Source organism: Aplidium turbinatum, chromosome 7 (genome assembly GCF_918807975.1).
Source record: "Aplidium turbinatum chromosome 7, kaAplTurb1.1, whole genome shotgun sequence".
In the NCBI taxonomy this organism is placed as follows: domain Eukaryota; kingdom Metazoa; phylum Chordata; class Ascidiacea; order Aplousobranchia; family Polyclinidae; genus Aplidium; species Aplidium turbinatum.
This window is the reverse complement of record NC_137478.1, coordinates 3,824,122-3,845,238: the sequence shown is the minus strand read 5'-3', so window position 1 is coordinate 3,845,238 and position 21,117 is coordinate 3,824,122. Positions and strand designations below refer to the sequence as shown.

General features: G+C 38.2%; 1 protein-coding gene across 6 annotated transcripts; it reads left to right on the top strand.

The window, feature by feature from the left end:
* Positions 1-15: 15 nt before the first annotated feature.
* LOC145774323 (dual specificity calcium/calmodulin-dependent 3',5'-cyclic nucleotide phosphodiesterase 1A-like) lies at positions 16-20,149 on the top strand. 6 transcript variants are annotated; one of them, XM_082585541.1, is made up of 17 exons: positions 16-139; positions 273-528; positions 1,199-1,243; positions 2,146-2,467; positions 3,934-4,050; positions 4,652-4,773; positions 9,301-9,452; positions 10,507-10,623; positions 11,089-11,229; positions 11,558-11,658; positions 12,009-12,134; positions 13,165-13,266; positions 14,273-14,356; positions 15,114-15,232; positions 15,689-15,872; positions 18,504-18,619; positions 19,023-20,147. In XM_082585541.1, exons 2-17 carry the CDS (start codon positions 297-299, stop codon positions 19,196-19,198), a joined length of 2,256 nt encoding a protein of 751 aa, XP_082441667.1. In that variant the 5' UTR covers positions 16-139; positions 273-296; the 3' UTR covers positions 19,199-20,147. The 6 variants fall into 6 exon arrangements, with proteins under 6 accessions (XP_082441667.1, XP_082441669.1, XP_082441664.1 ...); XM_082585543.1 differs by having other exon boundaries at positions 23-528; positions 18,504-18,623; positions 19,023-20,149; XM_082585538.1 differs by having other exon boundaries at positions 23-528.
* The last annotated feature ends 968 nt before the right edge of the window (positions 20,150-21,117 follow it).

Genomic DNA, 21,117 nt, shown 5'->3' with positions numbered 1-21,117 from the left:
CAATTTATTTAGTCACCAGAACCAAGTACAACACAATAGTGAGATTAAATTCTGAAATATTGTTCGAGTTTAGTGGAAGTGGTAATTGGAGGGTCTGTGATAGAAACGTCAAGAACTAGACTTTGATGAGATTGTGAAGGTTTGGATGAATTAGAAGTACTGGCAAACAAGAATTTATAAATCTAAAAATATTTCGTGAATTTGCTCATCTTCAGTTGACCTAGAATCCAAAAACTTGTCAGTTGGTTGAGAAATAAGTTTGTTCCTTTAAGCCGTTATTGAAATTCAAAAGACAAATGTCTCTGCAAAGTGGAAAACACCAAAAGTCAAAATCGAAGAAAACTCACAGCACCGACAAGAAAATAGTAAAATCTGAAAATGAATTCAACTTTCGAGCTGTTATTGATCCCCATAAGGCCGTTGAAGGCCACTTTAGGCAGAACCACTCACAATCTCGAAAGAAAAAATATGCCAAAGATTCTTTCAAAATAATTGAAGTGGCCGGAATTAATTATATGCTTACTATGGGTAAGTACTTACTCAAGTAAATGAAACAAAAAATCTTTCAAATATTTTATGCAAAATCAATAGACCCTTCCAAAATTAAATTTTTCCGGGCCTTTTGTGTGACCAAATGTTTTTTAATATTCTTTAAAAGAAGTTAGGTGATGCAAAAATAAATGTAAGTTTAATTCAAAAGTTTTCGTGTTTTTAACAAAAAAAAACAACAACTGCAAAATCATTTTGAAAATGATTTACACACTGCGCAATAAAATTAAAAATCAAATGTCAAAATGTAATTTTCTCAAATTTGGGGATTTACCTAATTGGCTACAGCTTTTCCTTGTGAGACGAGAAAGTTTAACATCAAATGCTCAACGGTCTGCAGATTACTGAGCTACATGCTGCTTGAAATCAGCTGTAGCTTGCTTTTTAATATTTTTATGGAACTTGTCATGTTGGCTATATCTTCAACATTACCATGCAGGTCATCAGTAAGACACATGAAAGCATTTTAATTTGGCACAGCACTCCACATGATTTAAAAGCTTCAGAATATTATCAAAGGTTTGCATGTTGTTTATTTTACTAACAAGCTGGTGTACTGCATAATCATTGTGGTCAAAAACGCTTTTAGAATTTTGTTCTATCATATTTTTAGCTGATGGTTAATATGGTTGATCCAATATTTTTTCAGCCTTTGGGGGTCAAAATTTACTCACTAAAAATTGTCTCATCAAAGGTAACTTAAAGCTAATTTTTGCGATAAAGTTAGTACTATATATTGTGGATGTTTCATTCTCTATACTATTTAGGAAAGTTTTTTGCTAGGCTACTAAACTCTACCAAAAATTTAATATTTTAATTTAATAAATATGGATAATTGATATGTTTGTTGCAAAAATAACTTCAAAGTTATGATCAGTGTGAAGAATAAATTACTTTTAATTGTTATATTTTTTTAAAACTTTGATTGATAAAATGCAAACAACTGCTTTTTTCTGCAACATTTTAAATCAAATTATTCGGAACATGATAACTTCACATATACTGTTGTATTTCCAGACGTTTAATATAAAATAAACAATAATAATTGTAGCGATAGCCAACCAAGTGAGAAAACCATTTACCTCTTGTTACTTACTGATTCAGTGTATAAAATCAACGCAATATATAGTAAGAAAGAAACGCAAAACAATCAACTGAGGAATGTGGTACAGAACGCTCAATTGATTACACGCGCAGTGCGGTGGTAATCAATTCCAACGTCTGTACCAGAAAACGCTGAACGGTGATTATGTAGTGACGCTGGTCACGAGTTACATATATTCAACGTAAATAAAATGACAACTATAACATATACCAAAACAAAATTTTACGAAAAGATTCAAAAAAAATTATTTAAGCAATAACAAAAATGTCCCTATAGTTTTCTTGCTTTGCAAAACAAACTAATTTACTTACTTACAACTGCTTATACCACCAGAGTATAATCTGATTTATCATCTTCTACCAATATCCAATAGGTTTCTAGAAAAGTAAATTATATATTTTCATTTTTTTTTTCATCTTAGGTTAATAATATCTTTTCAGAAATTTTGCAATAGGTTTTACATTTTTTTAATATTCTGTTGTTTATTTCAGAGCCACCTGGTTCGTCAAGAAATAGAAAAGGCTGTAAAAAGTCTGAAACACTTGAAATCAAACCAGAAAAGACTATCTCACTACTTCACCCTAGCAAAGAACCAGAAGAGATTGGTGAACATTTTGAGGAAGACATGATTATGTATGACAAGATGACTAAAATAAAACTGCTTAAAGCGATTCCAGGTATAACTGGGCATCAGCTTGATGAGTGGTTTGAACAACGACAGAACAAATCCAAAGAAATGAACATCAGCAAATTTGAACAGCGGGATATGGTCGATCCCATTAAAGTGGAAGCTTTAGATCATGCTGCATTGAGGTATGGTATAAGTCCGGGGGTCGACAACCTTTACCCTTACATTGGAATTTTTTGCTAAATTTACATCTTCTTGAATACAAAAATTCCAAACTTCAAATGCAGCCATTGATTGATGGAAAAAAATACATTTCCTAAAGTGAGCAATACTATCTTGCATCAATCAGTTGAATTAAACATAAAATTTTACAAGCATGCAGCACTAGCTTTCTTAATTGTACAGTACGGTAGTCAAGTTAATAAGCTACAAATTTTATTGTTTTTTTGCTTACTACTTTTTGTACTTTTATTTTTTGTTTTTGGATATAAATTACATACAAAAATTAGCAGATGTGACTCAACACAGACTTACTGTATAATATTTGTTTAAGTGTTTTTTTAACTTAGTAGGCTACCACTTGAATGTTCTTCAAGGTGATTGTGTAGGCCTACTACCTATTATCTACTTCCATATAGCTGATTTTGACTTAAAGTGATGCATAGCAAAACAAAGTGCCAGGATATTGACAGTCATGCTCGAGTGCAATAAGTAATCTTTCACTATACTGTATGAGCAGAAAAAATACTCCAAAGAATATGTGGTGTTTTCTTAATTGTTTGGCCCCCTAGAAACGTTTCAAGAAGGCTAAAAGTAGGCTACCATAGAAACACCATGTTAACGCTACTGCTTCCCATACTCTCCAGTTTCAACAACTAGGTCGGCTGAAAAAAAGCTGATTGGATTGTTGTTGTGTGCATTGTAATATTTCCCATATAGGAAGAAGCTCATCAACTCAACATTGAGCAGTGGGACATTGTGAACAGTATTCTGAACAAATTTGTCAATGTGTTCTCAAAGATAGTCAAAATTTTAAAAACTCTGTAGCACTTGCTTACTGTCTTTATACAGAGGTTCAACATCCAGAAACACATTTACAGGCGTTAAACTTTAGTTTATACCGAACAGTTTTGTTTTTAAAATGATAGATTTAAATGATTGATAGAGTTTCGGTAGGCTAGAGAGTTTATCTTGTACCATAAACGTGTTGCTGTACCATTGAAGGAGTAGCTACCACAGTGTACGGCCGAACAGCAATCTAGAAAAATCCTTGTCCGGCAAATGTTTTTAGCAATCGCAGTTTTTCTTTCTCAAAGTACAAGAAATTCATTCTTCAATAAGCGACGCTATTTCTTGTTTTGTTGAGAAAGCCATCGCAGCTGTGCGATCCAAACCTAAAATTTCATAAGAGCCGAGTGGTAGCTGAACTTTACAATTTTAACAACTCAATTCTGGAAGATGTTGTGAATACAGTTCTTGTAATTTAAAACAAACTGCATGCTCATGTATCACCTACAAGGCCTTTATGTAGGCTACCACAAGTTCAAAACCACCGGTTTAAGCTGTGAATTATATTGTAAGTTACTTTTTTAAGAAATTACTGTAATGGTGTTCTTTGAATGCAAACCTCAAATTGTTGCATTTGTTGCAGACTTCGAAATTTATTGTTGATATTAATCAGAGGAGCCAACTTATCAACAGATGTGATGTGTCAAAATTTGGAATACTCCATCTCTGTTTTGGAATCAAGTTTTTTGAAAACGAACCGGTAAGATTGCACCAAAGGCGATTTGAGCTGTGTGGCGTCGAATAGGCTAATGCAAGCTTTAGTTATGTGAGGGCCAGGCAATCTCCTTTCGATTGTATCAGATTTTTATCTAAACGTTTTTTTATTCCCTAGGTCAGCACTATATACATGTCTCGACATACAACAAACGTTTTTTTTTCCACTTCCAGAGCACTTAAAATAATACGTAGGCTATCTAGTTCACATCTTCAGTCATAAATGCCATCACTGTTTATTCATAAAGTTACGAATTGTTTACGTGCTACTGTAGTGTTGTAACAACTTTGCTTGTTATCCAGTCGATGAGTTCGAAAATAGCTCCAACGTTCATAACGTTAAAGAAACGATTTTGAATCAACAGTGTTGTCTCGGAAATGTGCATAACACTGTGATATAGAAACATTTGTAACTACAAGTGTGGGCGATTCCCATCCTTTTATGGAGCTGCAATATTTTCTATTTTGTACACACGTTTCACTTCCATCTTCTATCCATGACATACCCTGGAGCCAGGCCACCGGTCACTAGATACTAATTTAAAAATACCCTCAACATATTTCCATAAGTTTCATGTTTTTTGTAGGAAAACTGGTCACCATGTTGTAAAAGATGAAGAGATCATTGAAAGCCTTCCAGGGGAGGCTCCAGTTCCCCAAGAGATTAAAACTTGGTTGGTGGATACTTTTAGCAGCAAGAAAAGACCCGGTAAGACAATGCACTACAATAACACTTCCCAACAAAACAATTGTTTTTCACAGGGACAGGAACTAAGAATCGATATAAGGTATATTGAGGCCCAATGGCGTCGATTTTTTCTTAGAAGAGAGGAATTCTAGGTGGGCGAGAGTTTTCAAACAGATTTCATTGAATGTGTATGTTCGCAAATTCGCAACATTGGTTAGTCTTTCTCACAAAGACTGCGTTTAGCGTCGTTGCAGCAATTAAGCTTTAATAAGTTTGATGTTTGCTTTCTTGCGATCTTATGAGCGCTGCTAAACTAAACAAACTTCTTTTATGTTTTTCTTTGTGACCTAAAAAGCGCGTGACTCGTGACTTGTTATCTTTAAAGTCGGCTGCATAGCCGAGTGGTGAGAGCCCTGAAACGGCAACCGAATGGGCGCCGGTTCGACACCGCTCAAGAGCATGCGGCTGTGTCTTTGGCAGGACACTTAAAGGCATGCCTGAAGGTGGACATGAAGATTGGCTTCCTTGCCTTCCCGTCCACTTAATCTAAATCTTCAACCACCAGGTGTAAGCCTGGATACGACAAACAAAATCTTTAAAGTGGCGCCTTCGGATTTGCCGCAAAATGTTCGGACAGGTGACTGCTGACTGAACTTTCCCGAGCCGGAAGCTGATCCGGCAGCATGCTGACGTCAAATGGAGCAGGTAGATTTCCATGGCTCATGCTGTCTTCTACAACTACCGGTGCATTGCCTGAGACCATGACTTCACCTTTGTCTATCCTTGAAGCACTGCTTTCTTCATCAATGTCATCTCTACGTTCATTCAGTGCTGGACATGGCTTCTTCAGCGTTATCATGACGCCTTTTAGAAGCTGGTTTTAAGAATGCGCGAATAGATGTTTGACTTTGCTTCATGTTTAACTTTTCAATAATGAAACGACAACATCGCGCGGTGCCCCAATTTATACCCAGCAACAAGTTTGTGAGGAAAGATTTGTAAAAAGCGATTGTTTCAGTACATCTTTAGTTTGTATCGGTTATTTTATTGTCATGTTCATTATGATGTCATATTTATATTCCCTTACGCTGACCCGGAACTGAAGTTTGATTATGACGTAACGAAAGTAAGACCATTTGGAGAAAAGATCAAACGTGGCTACTGGCTTTCTCTCACCAGGAATTGCCAGCGTGTGGCAGTTGCCGTAGCAACAACAATGCAATGCAGTGAGTACCGCTTTTTTCAGGGTAGCCCACCCTATTTCGACGCCTATTTTGAGGCCCCTAATTTCGAAAATGCACTTGTTTGTTTTTTTCCGAATTAACTCTAGTGCTTGAAATGCAGCGAAATTATTCTTTCCGCAGAATGCGAGTACCATACTGACTAAGCTCAACTTTGTGTCAATAATTACATTTATGTAGTAGCCTACTATATGCATGCATATTTGTTAACGTTCTAGTGGAACCATTCAGCTGACACGAATCGATTCATTCATATGCAACTGTGGCTACTGTAAACTTATATTTCATTTTTTATCAACTCTGTGTCACTTACAATTTGTTCGCTTTCTTCTTGCCTGGTCGTGCAATTAGCGCGAAAATATCTCATAATCATGCTTTTCTTATGTTCAACTTGTTACCTTTTCTTTTATTGCTGAGGAATGAGGATGCTTGCTTGACTCGAAGACCTTCCAGGTCACTTTGCAGGGCTCCTCCAGTTGCAGTATCTACACATTTTTTGTTTTATTTGACATTGCTTTATGAATGTGTGTTATTATACTAATCAACTAATCAATCAATACATAAACATAACTGAAAGGAATTCCAGGTGCAGTATATTTCTGCGTGATATAAACTGCGATTAGGTACCAATCAAGTTGATTACAAACAAACTGTTATTTAACGTTTACTAGCCTAGAAACACTCAAAATACGATATGAAGTAAATCTGACAATGCAAGACGAATATTGGACGTGTATTTAGCCTATATGCTTGTTCATTCATAGCTTGTCACGCCAGTGTCGGAGCCAGGTAAGAGCATTGTTTGTGATGTTTTTGAGGTCGTTGTCATCACATGAAGGGCTAAGGGGGCAGTTGGTGAGGATGTGCTTCATCGTCTGATTGTCTAGGCCGCAATCACACATTGGGTCAGGAGTCATCTTCCATCGGAAAAGATTGCTTTTATTTCTCCCGACTCCGCAGCGGGCTCTGTTTAGGCAGCACCACTCTCTTCTCTCAAGGGTGGGAGTTTGTTGTAGACTTTCGGAAGGACTTGGGATGGCAGGATGTTGTGTCCTATCGGGCTCAGAGGTCCACATTTCTAGTCGTGCAGCTGTCGCGCTTGTGTGTTCCAACGGGCCGACTTTGATGAAGCTTTTGCGTGACTTGAGTCTTGCTGGAATAAGTTTGTGTTCATAGAGAGGGTGGCGTTGGTCGGATATTTATATGCTTGTTGACCAACAGTATTGGACTGAGTAGGCTACTAACTACCTATAGAATGCATAGATTGAACAATAAATGCTATTAATACTACAAAAAGTGCTCAATGCCAAGCAAAAAAGCCAAAAGTAGCCAGTTTTGCTTTTGCTTATAAACAAATATAAGTAGGCTAAGCTAAAATACAGTTGTTGATGAATAAACGCAACTCATAGGTTGGTAGTCTACTGAGCGACACCCGTTGAGATACGAAGTCCTATATTAGTGCAGAATACGAAACTATGTTAGGAGAAAATGATTGGAACGCCTGGTTAATATAATCAAAAAATAAAAAGCCCAAAACGTAGATGCTACACCCTGTGTTTAGAAAACGTTTTGAAAACTAAACTGTCTTCATTTTCAGTGTTATAAATGTAATCTTAAGGCCATGGCGATGGGAAGACGAATTTCCTGTGAGAACGAGAACTATGTAGCCTACTGATCGTTTGACAAACTAGCAATCTTTCTTTAAAATATTTATTCCAAGAATATTTACTGGAGAAAAAATCAACCAAAATGCCGTAACTTACTACTGTACAACAACTTCTTTCTTGAGGTTTAAGATTGGTGCTTACTTCCAAAGCTGACCCTGTTTTATGGTTACATTTCAAGACATCACTCATCTTTATAAAACCTTTTTAAAATAGAAACAAGAACAGATAAAAACTTGTATTTACATACAAACAAGAGATGTCCTCCCCGTTGGCTCAGTTAGATAACCGTCCAACTTTCTGTACGAAGAAACCTTAAGGTTAACCGGCGCTAGTTCGACTCTCGTAGTGTACTTCGTTTATTCACACCTCAAAACGCCAAAACAAGATTAACTTTTTAAAAGTTCCTAACCATTTGATGTTTTGGCTGCTTTTTCAAAGACATTTTGTTACTGTTGGGCCAAAATTCTTCGACTCATGTTATAGCCTAGGCCAGGGGCGTGCAACTGTTTATCGCAATGGGCCACAACGTACAATTATAATGATGCTGAGGGCCAGTCTATCGAATAACACATGAATTTATATGAACAATTTATTTAATGGAAAAGTACACACAATCAAGTTACACATTGAGTGAGTGATCAATGAGATGTCTGATATCTTCTCTGTCCAGAGATCTTGCCAATGTCAGCTTTGACGGAAGAAGTGGCAACTCGAAGTTGACTTGACAAGTGCTCATCTGTAAGCTGATTCCTGCATTTTGTCTTGAACAGCTTCATTTTTTAAAAGAACTGCTCACAGCAGTATGTGCTTCTTAAAAGAGAGATCATTTTTCTAGCGTGATTTTCTAGATTTGTGTAATCGCTTGATATTGTACTCTTTCATTACTGCTATTGTGTTTTGACAAATCAGGCAAACAACATCTTGATTGTGTTGAACAACGAAGTAATTTATACACCACTCATTGTTGAACTTCCGCCTTTCATAATCAACCTTCCTTTTCTTACTTGTAGACGTTTTTACTATGTTAAGCTTTTTGTAGAATAAATATTAATATATTCACCACACTGCACCCATAAAGTAAGATTTATGTTACTGAATCATTGCCAGACGAACAAGGCGGTTTTTTACAACGCTTACAAATGACGCAACAATAATGCTAATGATGTAATAATGCTAAAAGTCAATAATGCTAATGATGACGTCACAAATAACAACATCCTCCGATCTAACAGTGAAAAGTATTTAAAAATAATGGGCTACTTGAAGAATGTGCGGGCCACGTAAATGGGTACCGGGGGCCGTGCATTGGCCCGCGGGCCGTATGTTGCACGCCTCTGGCCTAGGCCCTAGGTAGGCTACTCAGTGTGCTGTTTTTTAAGGCCTCGCAAAATCCTTTTTTACGTCATTGTCTGTACCAAGTAATGTTTGCAGGGGATACTTTTGGGCCCTGGATAAGCTTTAGGGCCCGTGCCCTTTCCAAGGGGTCCGGGAGTTTGAACAAATCACCGCGTATTCTACGGATATGGTCTGTTCTTCATAAAAGTGTCTTTATTTGGGGCCGAAGAATCTCATTGGTACCGGGCCCAAACTTCCCTCTCAATGGCCTTGTGTGTACCTCATCAATTTACTTCTAATTCCAGGTTTAGAAAAGAAACCCCCGGAAGCGGACAGGCAGCGATTTCGTACTGTAGTGAAGGCGGTGCAGGCAGGAATGTTGTTGGATAAGATGTATCGAAAACCTTTGGACGACTCGGAAAACACATTGCCTGTAGAGGTGGAAAATCACTTGCAGGTATGAATCGTCTTAGATTGCTGACCCTGGGTTACTAGATACCGGCTGCAAACATGATTTTGGAACGGTTTGCAGCTTTCATGTAGCACTCTCACAAAAATTCCGAGCAAGTTTTCAGCATGGAATATCGGTTTCCGCTTTCGCCCGATGAGGTTGTCGCCTGTTGATTTAAGAATTTGAATTTAGCTGCAGGTGTAAGGTAACAATGCATTAACCTTTCACTGAAGCAACAAAACTATCATTTACTGCAGAGCTGTGACAATGTGGCAACTATAGTATGCACAATTGAGTGGGCAAATGAAAAAAAAGTATGTTAGTTGCAACTGAATAATAATCATAAGCAGCGTATAAACTAGTAGAAGAAGCGCATTCGATTCGCGTAGGTATTTTGAAGTTGGAGCCAACCACAAGTGAAGTATCATCTGGTATTATTTAGTCACTAAGTGAATGATGGCATCATAATTATTGTCTAGCAATTGTTACAACGTTCTTCTGATAAATGTAAAAAAAAGCAGAAACTTACGAGATGTTTGACTGCTTCACTGAAGTTTTTGCTTACCATAACACTGTATGTGTGCAAGTGCAACTTGAGAGCCAATAACATAGAAAACAAAATATTGAAATTGTATACTGTATCCTGCACTGCGGTTATTTTGTACGTTACGGTTTTTCTTTCGCTGGAATAGTTGCTCTGGATAAATTAATATTGTAAGGATTGTAATTAAGAAGTAAGCAGACATGGCTGAGCAACACCACAACATTTAACATTATAACAAGCAAAAATAAAATGTTTAGATCAGACCATATTTTGTTATACTGTATGTTTCTCAAGTAGCCTACTTCTTTTGTAATGTTACAATATTTTCTTTTAGGCTTGATAAGGGCTATATGTGTAGCCGAAAATGTTCGCTTTATTTTATTTTTGCTTGTTATAATGTTAAATGTTGTGGCGTTGCTCAGCGATGTCTGTTGATTGTTGAAAAAAGTAACATCTCTACCGGAGTTACACTACAGTAAGTATAAAGTTAAAATAACATCTTTATTCATGGCGCAGAATATTGATAGATGGACGTACAGCGTACTCGAATTGGAGAATATTAGTACCGGGAACGCCCTACGGTACATTTGCTATCAACTCCTAACAAAGTATGACCTTCTGAGGAAGTTTAAGGTAAGAAACTAGACTCCGTAAATTCATAACTTTTGAAGATTCTTGCTAGTGCGCCTACTCTCCGAATGACCTGGAAATTTGTGAGTGAAAATTGTTATGAAACGCAACAGCCACAGATTGCAATGTTAAACAAAACGTAACACAGTAGCCTACTGGTAATTCTTAAATTATGTAAGGAACATGTTCATTAAATGCATTTTATTCCGTTGCTTTTTTTCACTTTGCTTAATGACCGCCTGGTCGTGGGCACTGTGCACCCTTGGATGGAAGCCTATCTTGTGGTAGAGCCTAACTTGTGGTAGTTAATATGAATAGCTCTTTGGTTCACCGAAGTTGTTCCTTTGTTTTAATGTACCAACGTTTTTGTGTTTAACGTTGTGGTAGCAACTCGAACTTACCACAACTTTAACACAGTAGTTTGAAGTACGGTACCGGTTGTTTTACAGATCTAATAAACATTTTTAGATTCCCATTCCTATCCTATTCGCTTACTGTAACCGCCTGCAACGAGGCTACCGTAAGCATAACAACCGTTACCACAACCCTTGTCACGCTGCTGACGTGGCACAGACTTTGAACTGCTTGCTTGTGCACTCCGGGTTAATTGTGAGTACCCTTCCTTCAACTAGTGCAAACTGGGTTGGGTCAAAGAATGTGTGCGCAAAGGAAAGTATCCTTTCCAAAAATAAACCTCAACTTTTGCATACGTATCTGCTTTGCAATGTGCTGAAAGCAACGCATATCTGAATTAGACATATAGGCTAGTGCTTTATAAAACCACATTATTATTACTTTTATTATTATTGTTGAAGGATGTGTTTTAACTAAAGGAAACAATATTATATATATTAATGATCTGGCTATCTGCTTGGCCGTTTAGGTTTACCGAAGTGTGTTTACTTGTTTAGTCAAAGATATCGAAATTGCTTTTTAGAATTGGTTGACTGACCTGGAGATCTTCTCCATGATTATGGCAGCCTTGGTGCACGATGTTGAGCACACGGGGACGACAAACAACTACCACATTAACACTCGGTAGGTGGAAGTACAGTAATACAAATAAATGTGGTTTAGAAAGAGATTTAAAACCCAACTCAACATTGGAGGCTCGCACTCTAGCATGTAAATGGCAGATGGCAAACTTTAAACAGCAAAACATAAAGAGAAGGAATTTGTGAGTGTACAACTTGCAGTTTTTACCGAAAGAATAACATAAACAAAGAGATTTAAAACATCACGTAAATTTTCATTAAAAACTTCAATGAAAACATTGAGGTATACTTGATAGTTTAATAGATGCTTTTCCATGGCGATTTTGACCCTTTGATTTCATTATTTTTGCTCGACTTTCAATCTTTTGGTAAGCCTGCGTTTTGACTTTTCAGGTCCAACTTGGCAAACCTGTACAACGACAAGTCTGTACTTGAGAACCACCACGTTAGCACTGCCTTCCGGATGCTGAACGATGAAGGTTGCAACATACTAAGCAACTTTTCAAAAGATGATTATCAGTAAGTGGTCGACAATGGCTATAAACCAGGGGTCCCCACTCCCCAACCACCAGGCCGCCACCTAGTACCGGGTCGCGAAAAGGTTGTTACCGGGTCGCGAGAACTCTCAATCAAAATGGTCTTCAAGAGTGCTAGTTGGTTGAAAGTGTCCTCAGCTATGAAATAAATTGATTGGACTATAACCAATTGCAGCCATGCACTTTATACGTACAATGAATTTTATCTGTACTCTTCTGTATCTATCAAAGGCTACCTATCATTGTCGCCAACGTTGAAATGCTGGAAAATTGCCGAAATTGTTCAGCAAGCGATGATCAAGCAAGTCTGATGCTAGCTGGAAAGATCATTTGCTGACTTTGGCAGCAGCTGAAATGTGCTTGCTGAGTTGAATCACATGCTGAGTTATTGCATGCCGAATGGTCTGACTACCGAAATTTATCATGTTTGGTTTTCTACCCCATTTTTAGCAAATCCAATATTGCATAGTTTTCTAATTTTTTTTTACATGTTTAATCCGACCTACTGGACACCTTGTAAAATTAATATATTTAACTTCACAAGGTAGCTTTTGTGAAGTAAGCTACGATCCTTGTGAAGTACGATCCTTGTGAAGTGTGAAGTAAGCTACGATCCTTGTGAAGTATCGTAGCTTACTTCACAATACCTTGTGAAGTAAGCTACGATCATGCTGCTAAAAGCGAAACTCAATCAATAATATATTTAAATTGCGATAATTGAATTTTAATACTAATAGTATATCTCTTAACATTGCAGCTTTTGTCCTCAATAAACTCACACAAGGGATATGGACCGACACATAACGTCAAGTGTATCGAAAACGGTAGTTGTTGTTCTGATCTCAAAATTTCATGCATTTGTTGCATGAACAATTGGAATAGGACATGATTGCTTGTGGCGGTATTTGGACTCGGAATTTACCTTCGTCAGCTTGATACTGATACATGCTTTCTCCAGTTCTTCTGGAATCGTCTCAAACCTTTCTTACATCATAGTGTTATGTTTTGTGCAGAGATTGTCGTTCCCTTATGATTGAGATGGTTCTGGCTACAGATATGAAGCAACACTTTGAACAGATCAAGCAGACGGAAACGGCGTCACAGTGTCCCGAGATGTAAGTTGCAATTTATTGCAATCGCAGGGAGCATGAATGAAAATGATTCTAGGAGCAGGGTTGCCAGTTTAGGAAAGTATCTTTTTTTTCTTACTTGGTAGATAAAAAGGGGCTTGACAGTTTTTGAAAAGCCGTTTGACAAATTTGTCTGACCTTTGGCACTTTTTTTGTGGGAGCAGTTTTTCAGAAAACAGTGGTTGGAATCATAAAACAACGGTAAAAACCGGCAAATTAAGCCATTTTAAAAATAGTAAAATGAGCCAAACTTATGAGCAGAGTGACTTTGAAACGATGCAGATGTAACTTTATAACTTCACAATGTAGACACTAACAACCTGCTTTAGCCTGATGTTGCGAGTTCGCTGTGGTAATTGCGGCTTGCACCAGCTTTCGGAACACAGTTATGACGTCATAGTACATGACTAGGGAATTGTGTTCCGAAAGCTGGTGCAAGCCGCTATTACCACAGCGAACTCGCAACATCAGGCTAAAGCAGGTTGTTAGTATCTACATTGTGAAGTAAGCAACGATCATGCTGCTAAAAGCGAGACGCAATCTATAGCATAACTTCAAACCATTATTGATTTTTATTTCAACTAAATTGTTCATGTTTTCGGGTACTGTTTAGCAGAAAATTAAATTTTTATCCTGCAACTTTGTGGAAGAGTTATTGAATCTGTGGCTTTATTCTTTGGTTCCATGCCATCACGTTTTAAATGCAGCAGTCACTATATAGTTGCGATGTTTTCAACGTTAGTCGCTATGCCACGATTTTGACGGATCAACATAGATACATTCACTCTACCAAAGTTTTATCAACATAGATTTGCAGCGGTCGGGAACTTGGCCGCATGAATTAGTGATGCTAATGAGACCAGCCTTATGGGCGAAACACGTGTCTATTGTTGCCAATTCTTGCTACACTCGACTACCGAAAAGCATAGATTTGTTCCATTAGTTTTATCTTTCACACCAACAGTTGCATTAAAGTAACGTATATTTCAAGTCTTGAAAAATCGAAGGTGATGTGTCTGATGATTCACTCTTCCGATATCAATCACCCCTCAAAGCCATGGAAGTTACACTACCAGTGAGTGCCTTGTTATTAGTTTGATAGATTTTGTGCAAATATTTAAGCAAAAATAGGTTATTTAAAACAGTCTAGGTTTCGATTCCATTCAGCAGAATTTGCAGCTGCAAGATCAGCAGGTGTTTTTTTATAACAATTTCAAAAACACTTCTTCCAAGTCATCACTGAAGCAAACTTTTTGATAATCTGATATCAGCCTGATTTTTATTGCCAATTTCCACATGTAACTCTCACGTTGATGTGGACTGCTTTCAAAACATCATCTTCTCATCCCTAATGCTCAGAATCTTAGAGATCAAATTCTACCAATTTCGAATGTGATTGCCTCAGAAATTACATTGTCCGTCACTTTTGTCATGCATCCCAATCAGGGTTGTGGAGTCCGGCGGAAAATATACAACTACGACTCTTCAGTTTATGACTGGTCGACTGCGACTCGCTTCACGCCAAAATCCCTCCGACTCCACAGCTCTGATCCCAATCACTCATGAAGACCACTTTGTTCATTTAAATTAAATTTCCAAGTTTAAAATAAGATTGTCGGCGTTCAGTAAAGCAGAATAGATGAATAAGAGAGCAGACTAACTTCCTCCTGTGGCGTTCGGTCTAGTGCACGACAACATCGCCAGTCTGGGTTGATGTAAAGAGAGACCGACCCGGAAGGCTCAAACGAGACACAGAATTTTCTTTAAAATTTATCTCCAGAGCGAGCATACAGCCATAATCTTTCTTTTACCTGTGTTTATTATTCCACTAGGTGGACCGAAAAATTGATGTTTGAGTTTTTTGAGCAAGGAGATCGTGAACGACAGCTCAACCTCCCTCTATCGCCCTTGTGTGACCGACATTCTGCAGGAGTCGCCGAATCACAAATTGGCGAGTTGTAAAAGTTTTCTTTTTTTTGAACAATGGCGGCCAAGTGACCAACTATTCGATTTATATTCGGGTGGAAAAACATTATTTTTTTACAAGTTGGAAATATCACTACAGTAAAACTACGAGGGCTTTGTTAACATTCGTCCACCACTTTTGTATTTTTGTTTGACTGATATTTTAGTCTTTTAGTCGCAACAGAACCAGTGCATTTGTTTGAGACAAGATCGTTCAGATTTCAGTTCAGTTTGTTTTTATTTCTGACCATCACAACGAAAAACAATATATGCCAAATATAGCAGAGGTATAGAAAAAGGTAGAAGCGACAGATTTCAGGGCAGGTGTTGAAAAGCGAGGTGAATATAGCTTCGTGCAGTGCTGCCATACCATGCATTCCATTTGGTGCTTTGTAGATGCGACATTCAAGAGCTTGTGCTAAAGTGGATTATTATCTTTTAGGTTTCATAGACTTTGTCGTCCGGCCGACCTTCTCCGTTCTCTTTCACGTCTTAGATGAAGTCAATGGACCGACTGTCCGTGCAGCGATCGAGTCAGCCCACAAACCGCGCGGTGATTCCATCGGCGAAATCAGCCCCATGCCAGACGATGTGTTAAAATATAGATTCTGTGACTCCCCAATGAGGTAAGTCCTGGCCCCACGGATCCTGCGCAACAGACAATAGGAAGCTCCGAGGTAGAATAAAGTCCGATTCAGCTGCTCCCATTATTGTGATATGTCATTAAGTGTCCTGCAAAGCGACAGCGCATGTCCTGGAGCGGTGTCGAATCGACCTTTTTTTTAGCGTCAATCAGGCTTCCTTACACCACTTTGCCACGACAATCACTTAGTTATGTCCAAAAATCTAAATTAATTTTTTTTACGTTTATCCGTTATCTTATTCACTCATTTAACTTATTCACGTTTGTTACGCTGCTATGGCCTATGTGATACTTCAAGATCAAGCGTCACAGGTTCAACTCTCGGTGTGCGCTTGAGCAACGCATTTCAATGACTGTTCTCCATTCAGTGGCGCTTTGTGGGTGGAATAATTTACAGACAACACTTCAACTAGCAGAAACTCTGCTCTATCAATCTCGGTAACCAGCCCTGCGTCAAAAGCCTCTACAAGTATACGAAACTGCCAGGAATAACCTATCAAGTAGGGTGTCCCACTTTTAGGCGACTTTTCAGGAAAATTAGGTTCGAGTCAAATTCTGAATGGATTTTCGTCACTGATTTCAAAAATGACGTTATTTTTTCATTATGACGTCATCTTGATGTGCCAGCTAGCGGATTTTTGCTATTTTGGCCTTTTCACGAATATGGTAAGAGCTAGAGACTTGGAACTTGTGCCAAAATGACCGGAAGGGACGATTTCCTATTTGTTGGCAATACAATATGAAACGCTAACTGCAATAGAAAAGGAGTTATTTTGAAAAAACATGTTTTTGCTCATTTTTTAACAAAAAAATGAAAAACACGGCAATTTTGCTACTGTGATGCTTTTATTTCGATTGTTAAGTTGCTCTACCTTGTTTAGTAATTAAGTACAGTGGTAGTAGTAGCCTAGTAGTGATACACACTCTTGAATATCTCTTCCATGTAAATGAGATTTATTTTACACACGCAAAAAGCTTTTTGGAAGGCAAAGTGAAAGGCCCTAATGCATACGAAGATGGTGGTTTGATGAAAATAAATAAGAAAATATCAAAACTAAGCCCCAACATCTGAAAATCCGACAATATTGTAAAGTTTCTTCACAGCTATAGCCGCAAATCATTTAAAAGCCAAGATCTTATGGTTTTCTGAGCACAAGAAAGAAGCTAAGATTCATCTTTTCGGAGCGACCATACGTGTCTTCTTGCTATGGCAGTTCATTTAGTGATGAATGTTCCAGGAAATTTGAAACCCCTACTTTTTTATCAAGAAAAGGTGTCCCATGCGCGTTGAATAACAACAGCGAGTGGTTACTTAAGGTTGCTGATTTTTGGGTATTGTGTTGGGCCTCAGGATATCCCTAAACTTCAACGTATGGTTTCTTTTATTGTTTGTGTTTATTTGCCAGCATTTTTAGTCATCCATCTTAAACCTTCCGCTGCTGAAGGTCCCTCAATTGGTACTGCTTACAAGAGATTTATTACTTGCATATAAACCTGTGGATGAACCAGTATTCAACGCTGTTCTGAAACATTTCGTTAAGCATGCATCTCAATGGTTGAGCCCTAAAAACGTTGCTTTAGGTTCTCCACGCTGAAGCTCCGCCTTTTGCTGCTGATGCAACAAGACAGAAAAGTTTTCCAAGAAACGTTGATATCGAGCAGACGCTTTTGAAGCGTGACAACTTTAAAGTGCTTTTTTTCTCCGAAGAAAGTAAGATGGCTCCACGCATTGCATGTTTTTCATCTTCATCAGTGTTTTTGCGTATGATCAACAACAACAATCGAGGAACAGAGCGCTTTATTGGCAGACTGAAAGGCGTTGTGAACGGCTTGATTCGAGATGACCAAGACGATTTGGCCAAAACAGACTTGCGCATTTGTGCTGCTTTGCACAGTATGGTGTGATAAATAATCCCATTGAACTGTGTTGTGTTGTTGAATGGTGGTTTTGTTTGATAGATCTTTGAACTAAATGATCAAGGATTTAAAGTTAGCTAGTATTAGTAATTGCATTATACATGTAAAAATCAATGCTGAGGTATATAATCAATTGTAAATACAATATGCTAGACTAACTACCACTGTACTTAATTGTTAAACAATGTGGCGCAGCACAGCAACTTAACAATCGAAATAAAAGCGTCACAGTAGCAAAATTGCCGTGCTTCTCATATTTTTGTCCAAAATGAGCAAAAACATGTTTTTTCAAAATAACTTCTTTTCTGTTGCAGTTAGCGTTTCATATTGTATTGACAACAAATAGGAAATCGTCCCTTCCGGTCATTTTGGCACAAGTTCCAAGTCTCTAGCTCTTGCCATATTCGTGATCAGGCGAGGCCGCCGAACCACGGATCAGGCCAAAATAGCAAAAATCCGCTAGCTGGCACATCAAGATGACGTCATAATGAAAAAATAACGTCATTTTTGAAATCAGTGACAAAAATCCATTTAGAATTTGACCCGAACCTAATTTTCCTGAAAAGTCGCCTAAAAGTGGGACACCCTACTATCAAGGCTGAGTCCAGTCCGAGAATAACGATTCAAGCAATGAATCAATGATTGCAATAAAGATGTCTGCAAACAATTAAACCGCTTTACCGTGTTTTTGTTTCAGCGACGTGATCATGAAAAGCTACGACAGGATATCTCGAAACTTCGCTGAGTTTAAAGAGTTGTGCAATGCCTGCACGGCTTACAACAAGACACATTGGCAAAAGAAAAACTCCAAGGGTAGGTGGGTAGGTGATTTCAAGGTAACCTATAGCAGCCCTAGGCTAAATGTGGAGCAGTGTTTGGAATATATATAAGTTACTACCTTAAGAATGCTCAGCCGCCATTTCCATAAACCTGGAAAAGAGATTTCTTGATAAACAAGGAAATGATCAACGCTGCGTTGTTAACTAAAAGTTAGGCTTGTGGAAGTTTGCTCATAACTGTCATAATAGGTTAGCCTGGACCGACGTACGTGGTTACAGGTTACTTACACGCAACGTGGTTACTTACATGGGTTGCAAAGGAAAAGTTATCTTAACTTGTTACATGATTTTGTTAAATCTTTACACTTTTGAACTCGGGCTGCCTCGGCCTGTTTCTAGGAAACGAAGACTGACCATTCATTTGCAAATATGTGCAGAAAAATTAAACTCACTGTGCGGAGAGGAAGCATTTGGGGAAAAGGGAAAGATTGTTGAAGACCCTTTACCGCCGATAATTGAAGAAGACCTAAAAAAACATATAAATAAGCCGAAGCATGCTCCAGAACATGGATCTAAGGCGCATAAAGTGCAACCATTCAAAATAAAAACTTAGTTGTCTTTTATCATTGCAAAAAAAACAAAAAAACTTGGTGGTGAAGAAACTTAGTTCGTAGCAACAGCAAACATCGGATGTAAGTTGCAGGAGGCTATAGCCTACTATCGTTGCGGGTTCTTTTTTATGTGTATTTTGACGACTCGATAAAGTGTAATGATTTTCCTCACATGAGTTGGGCACGCAGTCCAATGTTGCGTTGTTTCACAGTGCGTAGAACTTTTGCATGTGTTATGGTTGGACTTCAATCCACTGCTCGGAACAGCCGGATTTGTTATTTGTCTACCGTAACTTTATATTAGTCGTGCACTGAGAGAGCAAGCGCCAGTGACTACTCCAGCATGCTGTTTATCGGAATCTACCCTCAGTAGGCTAATCCAGGATTCGTATGCTTTGCACCAATAAACGGACGCGATTACTTTAACACCGATAAACCTTTGTAAAAGGGTCTTGGCGTCAGTGGTTCAAAGCCTCTACGAGTCTACGGTAGGCGAAATAATCAAAGGCTGTCAGTCCGGAGATTCAAAACCAACCTACAATAGCGCGTATGCCACTCACCCAATAACCGCGCAAGCCATTTATACCGCTTGAATTGATGATTTTTGATAGTGTGCAAAAAAAAGTAGGAATTTTGCCGGAACTGACATCCAGTAAGAAAATAAGCAGTCAAAATAACATGCAACTTTTCATGCCTTGTATCACCAAAAACCGTGTTAGAAAATTTTTGACATCGTTAGTGCTTTAGAGCCGTCCACGCACGTAGGTATGCGAAACTGTCAGGAATAACCTTTCCAAAGCTTATCAGTCTGAGAATAAAGATTCAAACTATGGATTTGCGTAGGCCAGTGGTTCTTAGGCCTAACCTTTTCCCTTGTTGGCACCACTTTGAAATCACCGACAAGTTCTCGCACCCCCTTCTAGAATTACTTAAAAGTAATGTTGTTCTCATGGGTAAATAACAAAACCATTGTGTTTCTTTCCTTATTCATATAATTGACAATAAAATATCACAATATGATGCACCCCGTACAGGGGATCTGAAAATTGCGTTTTTTGTGTCTCTATTCATGTCTACGATTTAACGTCTCATGTTCCCCGCATTGCGAGGGTTGGCGGCAGTGTTCCCTCTAAGATGCGCAGTACCACCAGACTATTTGCGCAGTAAAATCTCATTCTTGCGCACTTGCAATTTCCAAATTTGAAAGTAAAATGATCTTTAACATTATTTTTGGACAGAACGCTTCTGCGCTTATCGAATTTATACCGTGTGCTGATGCACTTGCACATGAGCATACATTACCCGTTTGTTACATCACAATCTTTTGTAATTTGTTCTTTGTAACAATCCTTTGTAATTTGTTCGCTTTTTATTAAACTTCTAGACCAGTGGTTCCCAAACTCGGTTCACAAAGTTGGTAATTCATTTTAACTCAGCATTAAAATGCTCATGCTCACTAAATCAAATATTTGCTCAGCGTAAAATTTTCTTAGAGGGAACACTGGTTGGAGTGGTTGGTGGCCAACAATCTTTTATTCTGTGGTGTCATTCTCCATTCCACAAGCCTCGACGGAGACAATTATTGCAACATAGCCGATTTCGCTTTTCAAGAGGGGTGGATCAGGTCACACGTGCATGCAGTAGACCATTCCTTACACACATACAGTAGAACTCGGTTAATCCGGATCTTCGCCTAATCCGGATAAAACTGGAAGTACAAATGATTTGTAATCTTTTTCTTGAGAAACAACATCGGATTATCCGGATTATTTAATCCGGATCTTCGCCTATTCCGGACAAAAGTTGCGCTTTCTCTATCGCTTTATCCGGATTTTCCCGACAGTTTTGCCATTTTATGCTAAAACGTAACGTGGCTTATTGCGAGAAACTTCTTATCTATTGTTCCGTTAATGTGACGTAA

Coding starts and splice junctions, on each gene's coding strand:
- LOC145774323 (XM_082585541.1), top strand. CDS start 297: ATGTCTCTGCAAAGTGGAAAACACCAAAAGTCAAAATCGAAGAAAACT. Junction 9,453..10,506: donor AGGTGGAAAATCACTTGCAG/GTATGAATCGTC, acceptor TTCATGGCGCAG/AATATTGATAGATGGACGTA. Junction 12,135..13,164: donor TTTTCAAAAGATGATTATCA/GTAAGTGGTCGA, acceptor TGTTTTGTGCAG/AGATTGTCGTTCCCTTATGA.